The 16275-nt window shown below is 44.5% G+C and overlaps 2 protein-coding genes across 5 annotated transcripts; both read right to left on the bottom strand.

Moving 5' to 3' along the window:
- Nucleotides 1–412: 412 nt before the first annotated feature.
- On the bottom strand, nucleotides 413–7410 carry LOC123039849 (uncharacterized). Of its 4 annotated transcripts, XR_006418003.1 has the most exons (7): nucleotides 7109–7410; nucleotides 6499–6679; nucleotides 6037–6121; nucleotides 4899–4953; nucleotides 997–1135; nucleotides 723–920; nucleotides 413–560 (listed from the first exon to the last, which is right to left on the bottom strand). XR_006418003.1 is itself a non-coding variant. In XM_044462863.1 (6 exons), the coding sequence occupies exons 2-6, from the start codon at nucleotides 6673–6675 to the stop codon at nucleotides 801–803; spliced, it is 576 nt and encodes a 191-aa protein (XP_044318798.1). In that variant the 5' UTR covers nucleotides 6676–6682; nucleotides 7109–7410; the 3' UTR covers nucleotides 413–800. The 4 variants fall into 4 exon arrangements, 3 of the variants coding, with proteins under 3 accessions (XP_044318798.1, XP_044318789.1, XP_044318792.1); XM_044462863.1 differs by lacking the exon at nucleotides 4899–4953 and adding an exon at nucleotides 5808–5862 and having other exon boundaries at nucleotides 413–920; nucleotides 6499–6682; XM_044462854.1 differs by lacking the exon at nucleotides 4899–4953 and adding an exon at nucleotides 5808–5862 and having other exon boundaries at nucleotides 413–920.
- Nucleotides 7411–13880: 6470 nt separating this feature from the next.
- Nucleotides 13881–14674, bottom strand: LOC123105383 (uncharacterized). The gene has a single exon (XM_044527472.1). It carries the CDS (start codon nucleotides 14578–14580, stop codon nucleotides 14068–14070), a length of 513 nt encoding a protein of 170 aa, XP_044383407.1. The 5' UTR covers nucleotides 14581–14674; the 3' UTR covers nucleotides 13881–14067.
- Nucleotides 14675–16275: the final 1601 nt, after the last annotated feature.

Raw genomic sequence — 16275 nt, 5'->3', positions numbered from 1 at the left:
ACTCCCTACTCCATATGAGGTGTGTTTGTTTGACTGCATTGGGATCTTTGCATATGCGATGCATGGGGCACTCCTCTCCTCACATGCTTGTCTGTGCACATTTCATTTCGTTTCCATGCCACTCTTCTCATTTATGTAGCATACGTAGGAGACACAGATGATTCTTTAACAAACCTTTCCATCTCCCCATACATCGATCGATTTGATCTATACTAGTGATATATGAGAACAACGTCAGTGGCGAATATCATGTGAACCGTTTGTCTTTGACAACAGCAGCGTGCACATTCAAATGGCAAGGCAGTACTACTGTACTCCCCTGTCCACAACTGTAGATTTGACTTCTAGTTGTCCTCAGTACAAGATTTTGACTAGTAATGCCATAAAACTAATCAGAAAAAGAAACATATTATTACGAAAAAATCTCAGCAAACAAAACCATGGCTTATAATAAAAAAGAATCCAGCAATCGTTTTCATATAGACAACCAAATACTTCTAACTATACCACTGGTCAAGATTTGAAAACCAAAAGGTTGATGGCGTAGATCCCATGGTGGCCTGCATTGTCGCCAAAGGAACAATTCAGAACATGGACGATAGTTCGTACCATCTGAGAACTATCGGTACTAGCTGTTAAGTGCAGTACACTGTACATTCACATCTGAAAATCTGCAGGCGTTCACCCCAATAATTAGCGGCCCTCGCATTAGTGAGACCTACCTCTAGCTCAGTTTGGCATCTAAGCTCAACTGCATCCCCTTTGCCGACCGTCGCAATCACACCAGATCGCCAACAGAGTCACGCTTCTGAACGGTTCGGTTTAGAAACTGCAGAATGCCGGCTTGTGCATTCAGAATCTGTGAATGCGCAGAGAGCTCTCCAGATAGGGACCAACATTTTGACAGGTGGGCGGAATTTCTGCGATAAAGCTTCATTGGATTGCTGAAATTTTGTCGGAACAATTAAGTGATAGATGATAACACATAATTTTTACCTGGAAAACTAGCTTGAGCTCCTCCTCATCACGCAGAAGCGACGCCAAGCTCCAGTAACAGGTCACAGGTGTCACACACTCGTTCAGCAGTGGCTTTAGAATCTTGCCAATTGGCACAAAATGACGGTCAACTCTTCCGCTAAGAATCACAAATTAAAAAAAAGTGAGAACAACAGCTGTAACCAAATTTCCAGTAGCATGGATACTATTTCCTAAGCAAAGAAAAGTTAAAGAAAACATATCCCTCTGAGGCAAAACCCTTGAGTGATGCTGTTTATGATTTTGCGACACCACGGAAGCAGATTTAATAATGAAATTATTTAGTTCACTTCAATATTGAGCCTTTCAGAGTGCTTAAGATACGAAGTGCTTGACGCCAAGCAAGGAGTTCATAACACAAAACAAAAACATAGACATCATTGCTCGGCGACTTGATCTGAAACCAACATCAACAAAGTCTTACCCACCAGGAACAGAGTTTTGCTCTAGGAGTCTTACCCACCAGGAACAAAGTCTTACTTACTGTCTTACACCATATTGCTAGAACAATCAACAACAACAACAAGAAAGCCTTTAGTCCCAAACAAGTTGGGGTAGGCTAGAGGTGAAACCCATAAGATCTCGCAACCAACTCATGGCTCTGGCACATGGATAGCAAGCTTCCACGCACCCCTGTCCATAGCTCACTCTTTGGTGATACTCCAATCCTTCAGGTCTCTCTTAACGGACTCCTCCCATGTCAAATTCGGTCTACCCCGCCCTCTCTTGACATTCTCCGCACGCTTTAGCCGTCCGCTATGCACTGGAGCTTCTGGAGGCCTGCGCTGAATATGCCCAAACCATCTCAGACGATGTTGGACAAGCTTCTCCTCAATTGGTGCTACCCCAACTCGATCTCGTATATCATCATTCCGGACTCGATCCTTCCTCGTGTGGCCACACATCAATCTCAACATACGCATCTCCGCCACACCTAACTGTTGAACATGTCACCTTTTAGTCGGCCAACACTCCGCGCCATACAACATTGCGGGTCGATCCGCCGTCCTGTAGAACTTGCCTTTTAGCTTTTGTGGCACTCTCTTGTCACAGAGAATGCCAGAAGCTTGGCGCCACTTCATCCATCCGGCTTTGATTCGATGGTTCACATCTTCATCAATACCCCCATCCTCCTGCAACATTGACCCCAAATACCGAAAGGTGTCCTTCCGAGGTACCACCTGGCCATCAAGGCTAACCTCCTCCTCCTCACACCTAGTAGTACTGAAACCGCACATCATGTACTCGGTTTTAGTTCTACTAAGCCTAAACCCTTTCGATTCCAAGGTTTGTCTCCATAACTCTAACTTCCTATTTACCCCCGTCCGACTATCGTCAACTAGCACCACATCATCCGCAAAGAGCATACACCATGGGATATCTCCTTGTATATCCCTTGTGACCTCATCCATCACCAATGCAAAAAGATAAGGGCTCAAAGCTGACCCCTGATGCAGTCCTATCTTAATCGGGAAGTCATCGGTGTCGACATCACTTGTTCAAACACTTGTCACAACATTATCGTACATGTCCTTGATGAGGGTAATGTACTTTGCTGGGACTTTGTGTTTCTCCAAGGCCCACCACATGACATTCCGCGGTATCTTATCATAGGCCTTCTCCAAGTCAATGAACACCATATGCAAGTCCTTCTTTTGCTCCCTATATCTCTCCATAAGTTGTCGTACCAAGAAAATGGCTTCCATGGTCGACCTCCCAGGCATGAAACCAAACTGATTTTTGGTCACGCTTGTCATTCTTCTTAAGCGGTGCTCAATGACTCTCTCCCATAGCTTCATTGTATGGCTCATCAGCTTAATTCCACGGTAATTAGTACAACTCTGAACATCCCCCTTGTTCTTGAAGATTGGTACTAATATACTCCGTCTCCATTCTTCTGGCATCTTGTTTGCCCGAAAAATGAGGTTGAAAAGCTTGGTTAGCCATACTATCGCTATGTCCCCGAGACCTTTCCACACCTCAATGGGGATACAATCAGGGCCCATCGCCTTGCCTCCTTTCATCCTTTTTAAAGCCTCCTTCACCTCAGACTCCTGGATGCGCCGCACAAAACGCATGCTGGTCTCATCAAAGGAGTCGTCCAGTTCAATGGTAGAACTCTCATTCTCCCCATTGAACAGCTTGTCGAAGTACTCCCGCCATCTATGCTTAATCTCCTCGTCCTTCACCAAGAGTTGGCCTGCTCCGTCCTTGATGCATTTGACTTGGCCAATATCCCTCGTCTTCCTCTCTCGGATCTTGGCCATCTTATAGATGTCCCTTTCACCTTCCTTCGTGCCTAACCGTTGGTAGAGGTCCTCATATGCCCGACCCCTTGCTTCACCAACAGCTCGCTTTGAGGCCTTCTTCGCCATCTTGTACTTATCTATGTTGTCTGCACTCCTATCCAGGTATAGGCGTCTGAAGCAATCTTTCTTCTCTTTAATCGCCTTCTGGACATCATCATTCCACCACCAAGTATCCTTATCTTCGCTTCTCCTTCCCCTGGACACTCCAAACTCCTCAGAGGCCACCTTACGAATGCAAGTCGCCATCTTCATCCACACATTGTCTGCATCCCCTCCTTCCTCCCAAGGGCCCTCCTTAATGACCCTCTCCTTGAACACCTAAGCTACCTCCCCCTTGAGCTTCCACCACTTCGTTCTAGCGACTTTGGCACGCTTATCCCGCTGGACACGAATCCGAAAGCGGAAGTCAGCAACCACCAGCTTATGTTGGGGTACAACACTCTCTCCAGGTATCACCTTACAGTCTAGGCACGCACGCCTATCTTCTCTTCTCGAGAGGATGAAATCAATCTGGCTAGAGTGTTGGCCACTACTAAAAGTCACCAGATGTGATTCTCTCTTTTTAAAGAGGGTGTTAGCTACAATCATGTTGTAGGCTAGAGCAAAGCTTAAGACATCTTCTCCTTCTTGATTCCTGATGCCATAGCCAAAGCCCCCATGCGCCCCTTCAAAACCTGTGTTAGATGTACCCACGTGGCCATTGAGGTCTCCTCCTATGAAGAGCTTCTCACCAATCGGTACACTCCTAACCATGTCTTCCAGGCCTTCCCAGAATTCCCTCTTGGTGTTCTCATTGTGGCCTACTTGCGGGGCATACGCGGCTAATAACATTGAGAACCAAGTCCTCAACTACCAGCTTGACCAGGATAATCCGGTCCCCACGTCTCTTGACGTCTACCACTCCATACTTGAGGCTCTTGTTAATCAAGATGCCTAAGCCATTTCTGTTTGCAGCCGTCCCCGTGTACCACAGCTTGAAGCCGGTATCCTCCACCTCCTTCGCCTTCTGTCCTCTCCATTTGGTTTCTTGGACGCAAAGGATATTGCTAGAACAATCTCCTTCAGAAAACCGTTGAGCGTACAGCATACTCTACCCTCATAGGATTTATGATTTATCAACGTGATCCAGAGCAACCAGCAGTTAATAAACAAATCACGGGATGTTGCCATTTCTCTTGTTTACACCAAAAGAAAACGGATTACCTCCTACAACATGAGGATTGCTTGTTTGGAAAGGAATTGCTAGCTAACGACAGCAGTCTACCTATATCCACTCAGATAAGTAAGCAGGTACAAGTCCCCAATTCATCTGGGATGGTTGACACTTATAATTGGTGGCAAATGCATCCAACAGCTAAAGACTAAAGCAGTCATCCATATTGACCATCTAAACTGTTCATCCTACCCACCTGTAAGATAACCTAATAGTTCCCGCCAACGATCCAGTTGTCACTTCACAGTGGAAATATACAGTAAGATGGTGACAAGAATGGGCAATAGTAAGAACATAATTTGAAGATGATTGGTGATTTCTCATAAGGAGGCTGGTAATACCTCCAAAAATGTATTTCTAGCTGAACCCCAAAAGATGGCATTATCACTACCGACTCTGCACACAATGAAACAGGGAAACCCGATAAGAAACATGCTGTTGATACTTTTTTCAGCATCGTCTAATACAATTGCCTGGATACTATTTCCTAAGCAAAGAGAAGTTGCAGGAAACATATCTCTCTGAGGCAAAATCCTTGAGTGAAGCTGTCTATGATTTTGCGACACCACCGAAGCAGATTTAATAGTGAAATGATTTAGTTCACGTCAATCTTGAACCTTTCTGAGGGTAAAGATATTATGTACTTCAAGCAAAGCAAGGAGTTCATGACGCGCAAACAAAACCATAGACATCACTGCTCAGCGAATTGATCTGACATCTAAAAAAGTCTTACCCACCAGGAACAGAGTTTTGCTCTACACCAAATTGCTAAAGCAATCACCAAATTGTTAGTCCTATATGATTTATCAATGTGATCCGGAGCAACCAACAGTTAATATACAAATCATCGACTTGTTGCCATTTATCTAGTTTGCACCAAACGAAAACAAATAACCTCTACAACATGAGGATTGTTTGTTCAGGGAGGAATTGCTATCTAACAGAAGCAGTCTACCTATATCCACTCAGCCAAGTAAGAAGGTATAATTCCCCAATTCATTTGGGTCAGTTGACACTGGAATAATTGGTGGCGAATGCATCCAACAGAAAGGCTAAAAGCAGTCATCCATTTTGACTATCTAAACTGATCATCCTACACCCACCTGTAAGATAACCTAATAGTTCCCACCAATGATCCAGTTTTCAATTCAGAGTGGAAATATACGGTACGATTGTGACAAGAATGGGCAATAGTAAAGAGCGTAATTTGAAGATTGATTGGTGATTTCGCATAGGGAGGCTGATAATACCTCCAAAAATGTATTTCTAGCTGAACCCCAAAAGATGGCATTATCACTACTGACTCTGCACACGAAGAAACAGGGAAACCCGATAAGAAACATACTGCTGATACTTTTTTCAGTATGGACTGTGAATGGTTATCATATGCTGGTGCGATCTAAATGTGCAAATCAACAATAGACCATGTCTACAATATGCAGAAAGACCCTACAAATTTATCCCTGAGGAAGGATTCACCTTTCTTCACTGGTTTGTATTGCAAACATTTCGCAACCAGAATTCCAAAGGTAACACTCCACACTGACTGAAGACACAACTTTTCCTGCAATATTCAACCAGGTCAATACCAATATACAGTATGTACCAGTTATGTCAAACTATACGAATCTAGGGTGGTCAACTAAGCAATGATATTCTTTGATTACTACCGTAGAATCTAATGATTTATTTCAAATTTTTCACATGAATTATACAAACATGAAATGTGCACTTGTTCTGAATAAACAAAACATTTGAACGTGTTTTTACTTCCTAGAACACAATACACAATTGGACATCTTAAAGCTTTTGCTACAATGTCTGATGAACCTAACTCTTACGAGTATAGGACCAACAACTAGGAAATATCGACTAAACTGCTCTTTCCTCATTAACTTAGCCCTCTTCTGATTTCTGGTAGTGATTTACAACAGAAGTTACCTTTCCCAGCAATGATCGGCAGACAATTGCTAGAAGTAAAATGAGGCCACAGTATGACAGCAGAACACGGGTTCTGCTCTTCTTAACGAAAATCTCATGGATATCAACTCCCTTGTCACCATGATGCTTGTAAGTATACATGCCACTGGATGTTTCTCCTTTCTGTTCTTGTACCATGGTCCTACTCGATTAAACAAACAACTGCAGCATTAGGCACCAAGGTACTAACTAAGACTGAAACCAGACATTATACATGACAAAGTGCTGAATTACAAACTTGGAAAAATCGTCTGCGACAGGAATATGAAGATGATTAAGAAATATTTGGTCCATCATAAAAAAACACAAACGACAACTGCATGGTGTAAATTGGTACAGACTGTTTATTATTGCCAAACCCGGTATAAGCTGCAACTAGTGCCTAATTAATTTGTTGTTGTGTGCAATTTTCTCTATCAAAGGGCAGCATCAGAGGCTCATCAACTTTAGGGAAACCATCAAATCTACCCCTCATTCGAGAACGCAACAATTCCTAGATCAAAAAGCAATTCGGCATGTGTGCTTCACTTAACCCCCATTTACGCAAGCATAGTTACTCAAAAACCAATACCTGCGGGCTGTGGCCGAGCCGGGACACCGGCAGCCGGCGAATTCGGAGGAGCACGACTGCACGAGCAATAGGGATGCGGGGGCGGCTACGAGGACAACCAAGATCCAAACTCCCGAGAACGCGGTGGCACGGCCAGGCCGCACGTCTTCGGCGCGGAGGGAAAGATCAGGGCCTCGCGCCCCGCCGGCGAAGGGATACGGTCGCGGCGGCGACGCTGCCGCCGGCAACGGGGACGAGCAAGGTGAGTTGCAGTTGCAGAGTTAGGATTTTTTTTTTTTTGAGGGGTTGGTGGGTTGGGCTTCTCCACGTGAAAACAAGTTGAACTAGTTGTTATCAGGCCCTGGTTTGGGCTCTAAAACCCAGCTACCTGATAAGTCATTTATGGGCTTCTTTTGTTTAGTACGTCGGACCACCATTACCCTCGAAAACAATTTATTTCCCCTTTCTACGAAGTACTCTAAGAGCAAGTAAAATAAGATGACATAAATAAGCTATAAAGACTTAAATATTACTATCTATGTACCAAAATATAAGACATTTTAAGGTTAAAATAGCCTAAAAAACATCTTATATTTTGATATAAAGGGAATATAATTTTGCTAGTTGGAGGAGAGAGAAGAGAAGCAGGCTGTAAATTAGTAGCCAGCTGCAGCACAAACCCCAAGTCACTTTGCGAGATTGTAAGGTGGGCCAACTATTAATGAAGTAATACGTATTTCCTCCATTTCACAATGTAGTGCACCCGTTGGTTAAATGTATGGTCAAACTTGGATATCGGGAGTGGTATAATATTTGCTCCCGTCACAGTCGGTCTTATTGGTTAAATGTATGGTCAAACTTAGATCTCGGGAGTGGTATAATATTTGCTCCCGTTGCAGTCAATCTCATTGGTTAAATGTATGGGTAAACTTAGATCTCGAAAAGCACAGACGCACTACATTGTGTAATGAAAGGAGTATTTAAAACTTACTACTGTACATGTCAGTTATTAGGTTGGCTATAAATACATGGCAACTCCTTATAGATAATTGTTGATTGTATTATTAACCATGCTCTAAGTCAGCACTCTATGTGAATTTTTTTTGAATCAAAGGGGTTCCCCGCCCCCACTTTATTAAGAGCATGGTAATAGTATAGCCAAAGCCTATATGAAGTTGTCACATTATATATAACCAACTTAGTAAGCCACACGTAGAATAATTAGCAAAAAACATTTACGACTTTATCACAACTTGGTTCACCTTCTTCTCTCACAAAGTTTCTTAAAATCCATGCTGCAACTACCTACTAATCTACGACCCATTTTTCTTCTTTCACCTCTTCTTTACACTCCAACTCAGCAAAGAAATTATCTTAATTTTTTAGCGCCTCCTCACATCATTTTATTGTACTTGCTCTAAAATAGAGGCAACAACCACCACGCTCAATGCTCAACAGCTCTCGGCCGCAATCAAAAATAATTGTGATGGAACTATTTCAACCTTTGGAATCTCTCGCAGGGTTCAAAAAGCATCTAATAGGTTACAAATGAATAGTAGCCTACATAGATAGCAGCAGCATCAAAAGCTACCACCAAAGTAACCTATCAAATACCAAGAAGATCAGCTCCAGGCAATCTAAGGAGTTTCCCATAATGAAGATCGAGCTACCATGGGCCTTTGAGGAGCAGAGTAGCCTAGGCATTTGTACGCAATACTTTCCATTGATGAACAAAAGCTTCTACCAAACTCTCGATGCATTTCAAGCTTCGTCATTTTCGTGCCTGGAAGCTAAATCCTTATGTAGCACCACAAGCTCCACAAGTTAGTAAAAGTAACTAAATTAATAATAGCATCAGCCTGCTTCTTCTGCAACTAGGGATATGTTTGGTTGCCTGCATATGGGCCAGCCTGGTCCACGCGGAAAGAACTTGGCCGGTTTGGTTGCGTGCTTTACTGTGCGGTCCACATCACACGGAACTTAAAGCACGTCCAGGCCAGACCCAGGGGGAACGTCCGAATCGGCAGTAGCTCGTGAGCCTGGCTCGGGCGAGGCAGGGGAGGGTGACGCGCTTCTCTCCTCGTGCGACCAGGGAGGTGGCGCGAGCTCGCCCGCGTCGCCGAAAAATCGGCGAGAGGATTTTGGCTCACCTCCCGCCGAGTCCACCCCTATTTAGCCCCCTCCCTCACCGCCCTAACTCCCGTCATCATTTCCCCCGTTCGAGCTTTCCCGCCGACGCGCATCGGCACCGATGAGCAGGTAAGCGGCGCATCTTCATCGACCGGCAGTCGACTGCGTCGGCGCTCCTTCACCGGCCGATGTTGATCTTCTTGATCTTCTACAACCGCCCCCTCGTCCTCGAGCTGCAGTCATGGCCTCTGTGAGTTCAATCCCCCTTTCTCTCTATCCCTTCTAGTTAGATCTGAGCTGCAGTTAGGGTTTGATCTAGATGCATGGTTGATTAGTGGTCTGATCTGTGAGCTCATATGGTTGATTGCTATGCTGCGGTTGCAATTTGTGGTAGGGCTAGATGTTCAGCATGTAGTAGGCTAGATTAGTAGTAGAGTTTGAAGTTGAACCTTGTGCTTGTGTTGGTTCGTGCTTAGATCTGTGATTTGTAGCTATTGGTGGTCCATTTATAGCATGTTGTTTGTTATAGATGTATGTTCGTGCTCATAGATTGTCCGGTATGCTTAGTATGATAGCGATGAACCATATGTTCTTAGTATGATAGTGATGAAGCATGTGCTTGCTATGATAGTGATGAACCATGTACATGTATGCTCCTGATTTCATGGATTGTTCGCTATGTTGTGTGCTATGCTTATTGTCAATGCATGCTACGATTGTAGGACATGACCACGCAGACGCAAAATCTTAGTCAGGTCCTTGTCCCGTCCAACAGCCAGTTTGCTCCGTCGTTTGTCGAGGACTCACAGCCTATGCCCGAGATGGCACCTGATTCAAAGGTGTTCGCGTCTGATTCCTTCTAGGTGCCAGTAATGCTCGTTGAGCCAACTCCTGCTTCTGCTGTTGCCGCTGCACTTAAGATAGCAACGACGAAGGCAAAGAAGGATGGTAGGTCGAACAACATGAAGTGGCAGCCGTTCATGTCCACGTTCGTGCTGAATAAGATGTGCGAGCTCATCTCTAGTGGAGTTAGGACTAACAAGGGCTTCAAGGAGGTGCACTTAAATACCGTTGCGAAGCAGGTGTTCGAGCTCTGTGGGCAGGAGGTGTCTGCCACCCAGGTGTACAACCACCTGAGGAAGTGAAGAGGTCGATGGATCCAAGTGTCCAAGCTGAGGGACCTTAGCGACGCCTCATGGGATGAGAACACTTGCTCCATAGTTCTAGAGGCAGAGCACTACGCCGGCCATGTCATGGTTAGCTCACGACCCTCTTCCTTTTCATATTGTCCACCATTGCCTACTCCTAATCGTAACTAACAACACTTGTGTTTCATTGTTAGGACCACCCAAGGGACGCTGAATTCCTCAACACACCCATACAAAACTACAGCCAGATGCATCACATCTTCTACTTCGGGTTGGCAACTGGAAAGCATGCCATGAGCTCGGGGGAGCCTCTTGGTTCTCCCATGCTAGACTTCCCTAGGACCCCGGACGTCGAGGTCCTTGATGGCCCTGACAAGCCCTTCGTGAAGCCCTTCGACAAGCCATTTGACTCCGTCCATGATAGGAAGAGGAAAAGAGGAGGCATGATGGAGGAGGAGATCAATGTCTTTTGCAACATGACTAAGGCGGTGAAGGAGGTGGCAACAGCCATCAAGGAGTCTGACTTGTATGGCGCTGTCATGACCCAGGGTGGTTTCAGCGACGAGGCTCTCATGGCAGCTCTCAGCCACCTGCTTAACAACAAGCCCCAGGGTGTTGGGTTCGTTGCCATGGCAGACGCTCACAGGGTGCTGTGGCTCAGGAACTGGCTGGGCAAGCACTATTACTAGAGTAGTGCTGCCTGTGAGCGTGCATGATCCCCGATGACGACGGCGTGGCGACGATGACGATGACGACGTACATTTTGTGTAGCTAGGGCTCAAAAACTATTTGATGGTCTGTATATTTTGGTGAGGTGGTATATACTAACCCCTCACGCTGATGGTGAACTTGCGATGGTAGGATGACACCCTTTTTTGGATGTGGTGGTAGGTTAACATCAAGGTAGTGCTAGGTAGAACTTGCTATGCCGTATGATCATACATGCTTTACTTCTTCTCTTCTGCTTCATTGTTGTTTGTGTGCTACTTTGATTGCTACTTGTCTACTCCGTTGATTTGCTGCTTCAACTCTTACTCTTGTGCATTGCTAGGCCAAGTGGTATGCCGTGTTCATCGGTAAGGCTCCAGGGGTTTACAGTTCATGGGAAGAAGTCAGTGCACAAGTGACATCGTATAGCAACAGCAGCCATAAAAGGGTTCAAGACTAGGCAGGTAGCAGAACAAGCTTATTCCGACTGGGTGCGAAAGCACGTACGCAGCTAATAACATTCAAGCAACATAAATAGGCTAATTAAGTTCCAAGAAATATCCTGCATGAATGCGTGGTTATTTCTGTCACCTCAAGGGTCAATGTCTTGTCATTTTTACCATGAATGGATAAACAGCACAACTGAGAGGCGCACCAACAATTTCTACATGCTATCCCTTCCTTCCCATATATAGTATAAACCCAAAAAAAGGTACAAATACTACAAATCCATAGTACTCTTAGTCTCTAACCACCACTCCACCAGCCTAACCCCCTAATAATTATATGAGCAATAAAAGATCAAAAACATCCTGGTCTGCAAAAACACCAATGCTTTGCTCCTACTACTAATCAATCTCTTGCGGCTAGCAGGGCCAAGGTGAAGCCAATCATTGACTAATACTGAAACCCCACGCTAATCATCATTAGCTCCTCCTCCTCGCCTCCTTAGCTGTCTTTTGGAAGTAAACTAACGGAAACAAATCAAGTCGGCATGGGAATCAGTGCATGATTTGGTCTGCACACCTTAATTCGTGCAGCAGCATGTGTGTATGCCCATTTGTTTTCTTCCTTTGCTCGAACTATGTGTTGTTATCGCAGCTCCTTGTGATGGTACCTGATCCAAGAGCTCACGCAAGCCTATTGTATGAAGTAGTATATTCAGATCGAATCTGCAACTCTGTATGAGCTGTAGAAGCAAACAAAAATATGCAAGTGTTCTCTCCCATTTACCACTGATGATGCATGCACCAATGAAAATGGCAATCCTGCCAAATGCTCTGAATATTGATATGTTTTGATTCGTCAGATTCAGCTGCCTAGTGGCGAGGAAATGTGGCATGTCTGAAAGATGTGTACTACAGTACTAGTATGAAATTAGTATGCATGAGCTCCGAAAAAGGTGCATGAATTTGTGCCTTTAAATTCAGAAACATCAACTAGAGCAAGGAAAGTAGGAAACTTTCCAACTAGATGCGTTAATCGGCTCATTGCACATAGACATGTGTGTGATTGTGTGAAGGAGTTGTCATTCCGTTGAGTAGAAATACTGAAGCTTTCAAATCTTTGGGACAGACTGCAGGATAGGAGTGTCTTGTATCAATGTCAGAGTAAGAGTGGGGAGGCTTCTAGTTTTCTGCAGAGGATTGATTCCCTCTCCAATCACAAGGCCAATTATTGTTGCTGGTGATTGATGTGAGAAGACCACTCTGCTGTGACAATTGAACAACTGTGGCTTTCTGTCCTATCTGAAGTGATTTTGTTGGATTGGCGAACTGAGAGAATATTGCTTTTATTTCTTTTGGAGGTTCCCAGAGTTTCAGTTCTCAGATAAGCAATGAACTTTTCGTTTTCAACAGCATAGCATACTTGCTTGCGCCAATAATCAATAACATTAATCAGGAATATTTTTGATGGCATTGGCACCTAAAGTGAAAATTTCTCTAGCAGAGAACAGCCGAAGCATGCAGCTCTAGAAATGGAAAATAAAATGCTTTAGCACACATTCTTAAGCAGTTACTTTAAAGTGTAGTAGCATCCTGATATTCACAAATGTTACCTGATATTTATGGAAAAGTTGTAGAAAATTCACAGGTTGTGATCATTGACATTATGTGTCATTTTCCTTTGCATATTTAATAGGTAATTGTTCTCTAGTTGGATGATTATATTGAGGGTACCAATCAGATGCATTTGCTAATGCCTACAATGAGTAGTACTACTGGCACAGAAGGCATGGTTTCAACTTTCAACGGGGAGGCATCAATTACAAAGCTAGAATAAGCACTAAAACCATGGCCCAATAGCTGGCTTTACTTAAAAATGCTGCTTGCTAGGGTGTCTTTTTGTCAACCTCCACATGAAATTTAAGAAAGAACCATCAATCATTCATGGTCTAATGATGTATGTCCCCCACTATTAGTTAGCAAATGATGATTAGAAACTAAGGCATGATTGGAAATTAAGGCTTCGTTTCTAATCTAACCTTCGATATGTATCTTGGTTGTGAGAAGAGACCAAACTTGTGCTTGGCTCCATGGATTATTTGAAGGTAAGCAGTGAGGATTGATTGACATTACCACTAGTTTGACCTTTAAAGGATGAACAGATTGAAACTCCATGCACACAAGTTGTGGCATTGTTTTTTCTTTCCTTTTATTTTCTTGAGAAAAAAAGAAGCACATGCCCATTTTCATATGTTATCCTCCTCCTTGAGCCAATCAAACACTCATCCACAAAAAACGGAGGATAGAACGGAACAACAATAATAGTTGGAGGAGAAAAAAGGGCAGTAGTTAGAACAAGAATTCAGAACCTTCCCTCTCCATGTCCATCATATATATGAAGGAAGGGAAAAACATTACATGGATGTACACTTACAAAAAGGGCCACAAGGAAGCATACACATTAACCATGCGCACAAGAGAGAAAAATGACACCCATGCCAAAGAAAAAGGAAAAGAAAGAACAAAAATTAACTAGGTAGTGAACTAGTCAAGTGCCCTCCACGATGCACTCGAGGTGTGGCCTCCACACGGCGGTCCGGCCACCGGTGCTCACTCGCCGCCGGTGCAGCGACCTCTTCTCGGACCGCACGTCACGGCCACTGCCGTGATCTGACGACGGCTTGCTCTTAACGTGGCTGCGCGTCTTGCCGCCGTGGCCAGGGTTTGCCATCCTTGACGGCGCGACGGCAGCGGCGCCTTGCGAGCCAGCGGTGGAGCCGGTCTTCTTCTTCCTCTCAGCCGGCACCGAGGACGCCGGGATGAGGAAGTATATCTGGCCGCGCTCCAGCTCGGACTCCGGGGAGACGATGAGTATCCTCCGCACGACGCCCTGCGAGCACGGCTTGCTCAGCACGTGGTTCGGGTTGGCAGAGAGGATCTCGCCGGCGGCGACCGGCCGGCCGTACTCCTCGACGCGGCCACTGAGGTGGACGATCCTGATCAGGTCCAGCGCGCCGCAGGGGAGCACGCAAGCCAGGCAGCACCTCAAGCTATTGCCCATTGTATGATACTATGAATCTTTCTCTCTGCTTGGAGGTCGAGGATGTCTCTCGCTTGCAAGTCCTTTTCCTTTCCCTCCCTTGGCATCGTGGGGTGACCAATGCTTATATAGTGGCCTTCCTTCATATGTCCAAGGTAGCATACAATTTATTTTGTCATGGTCTTTGCGTTGCTTCACTGGAGGGCAAAAGAGGAAATGAAAATTGGGGAAGAAAGATGATGTGCATGGTTTGGTGTGGAAGTGTATAGTTTAGGGGCAAGGGGGTATCAAAAGATGGTCTCATGTGGATGCTATTTTAACCTTATCTAAAGTACCAATCAAAGGACAGAGGCAGTAGAACACTACTAGAACTACATCCCCCATGCACGTTCAGTGGAATTTATGGGGGCAATTTGTTTATTTTTCTAGCTATGTATGTTCTCTCCCTCCTATCTAGCTTGCCTCAATTATTCCCACAGCACATTCATGTCCACGCTGCCTTGCTGTGTTTTGGTTGTGCACAACGAATGGTGCACACAACAATGCATGTGTTGGTAGACCAGCCAGTGTAGATGGGTGTTGATCCTTGGGCCTTGGGGTATGGGTTTTGCATAGTCTGCTATTGTAGAGACAAATGAGATCCGCAAAAAATGCACAAAGAATTACGAAGAAATAGAAAAGGCAAAGTTGGTTGCAACTTGCAGGACACTCCTATTTTGTGGCAATTGCTCAAAGATACCGCAATTTTTTTTTTGCTCAAAGCTATTACAAAACATGATAATTTGTTAGAAGAAACATCCAGCACTGGAATGATATTTTTCAAAATTACCCCCACACAAAAAAATCCCCTGCAAATTATTGTTTCTTCAAAATTAGGAGAAGATAGAACAGCTATGAGATAGTGTTTAGACAGATTGTTTGCATTGTCCATACATCCTAAAAGATAAACTTGAAAAAATCAGCATGCATTTCCTTCATCCACCAAATAGTTCATCTTAAAGCCTTGACTTCAAATTCATTTCCTCCATCCACTTATATTATGAGGAAGCAGAAAAGGAAAAATTAGTTGGGGTGTTGCAGGACATTGTCATTTTGTCACAATCGCTCAAAAGAAACAACAAAAACACAAATCTACTCGGAGCAATTACGAAAAATAGTTTAATTTAGTAAAAGACACCTATGCAGAGGTATTTTTGATAGATTGTTTGCATGAGGCACTAGCACGGAGATTTCGAAAGATGGAATTCAAGAAATTGAGATGCATTCCCCCCATCACACAATATGGGTGTCTTAAACCCCGGAAATCTTAGCCGCCCGCAGGACCGGGACGCCATCGACAGACTCCTCACCGACCTCCGTTCGTTGGCCTTTCGCCTGGCGCCTCCGCTCCCGCCGCCACCACCGGAGCCCGACTAGAGGATGTTTCCCTCCTGGCTCCTGGCGCTTGTGCCTTTTTGTGTGTGTGTGTTGGGCTTGTTGAGCTGTGCCCTCAGCAGTAACCCTTGTTGCTTGCTTGTGCTTGGACTTTGTGTGCGTGTGGGCTTTGTGTTTGTGTGAACCTTGTTGGATGTTGGCTTTGACATTTGCTTTATATATAAAGCGGGGCGCGAGCCTTTTTCGGTAAACCCCGGAAATCAATTCGACTTTATTCTTCTCGTTATGTATCGAAGTTCTTCTGAAATATGGCGATGAATCTTAAATTTTAAGTTTGAGGTG

The sequence above is a fragment of the Triticum aestivum genome, chromosome 1A (assembly GCF_018294505.1).
Source record: "Triticum aestivum cultivar Chinese Spring chromosome 1A, IWGSC CS RefSeq v2.1, whole genome shotgun sequence".
Taxonomy (NCBI): Eukaryota; Viridiplantae; Streptophyta; class Magnoliopsida; order Poales; family Poaceae; genus Triticum; species Triticum aestivum.
The sequence above is the reverse complement of the archived record's forward strand: the minus strand, read 5'-3'. Positions and strand labels throughout refer to the sequence as shown.

Coding starts and splice junctions, on each gene's coding strand:
- LOC123039849 (XM_044462863.1), bottom strand. CDS start 6,675: ATGGTACAAGAACAGAAAGGAGAAACATCCAGTGGCATGTATACTTAC. Junction 5,863..6,036: donor ATACAAACCAGTGAAGAAAG/GTGAATCCTTCC, acceptor CTTCGTGTGCAG/AGTCAGTAGTGATAATGCCA. Junction 1,136..5,807: donor CTAGAAATACATTTTTGGAG/GTATTATCAGCC, acceptor TGTGATTCTTAG/CGGAAGAGTTGACCGTCATT.
- LOC123105383 (XM_044527472.1), bottom strand. CDS start 14,580: ATGGGCAATAGCTTGAGGTGCTGCCTGGCTTGCGTGCTCCCCTGCGGC.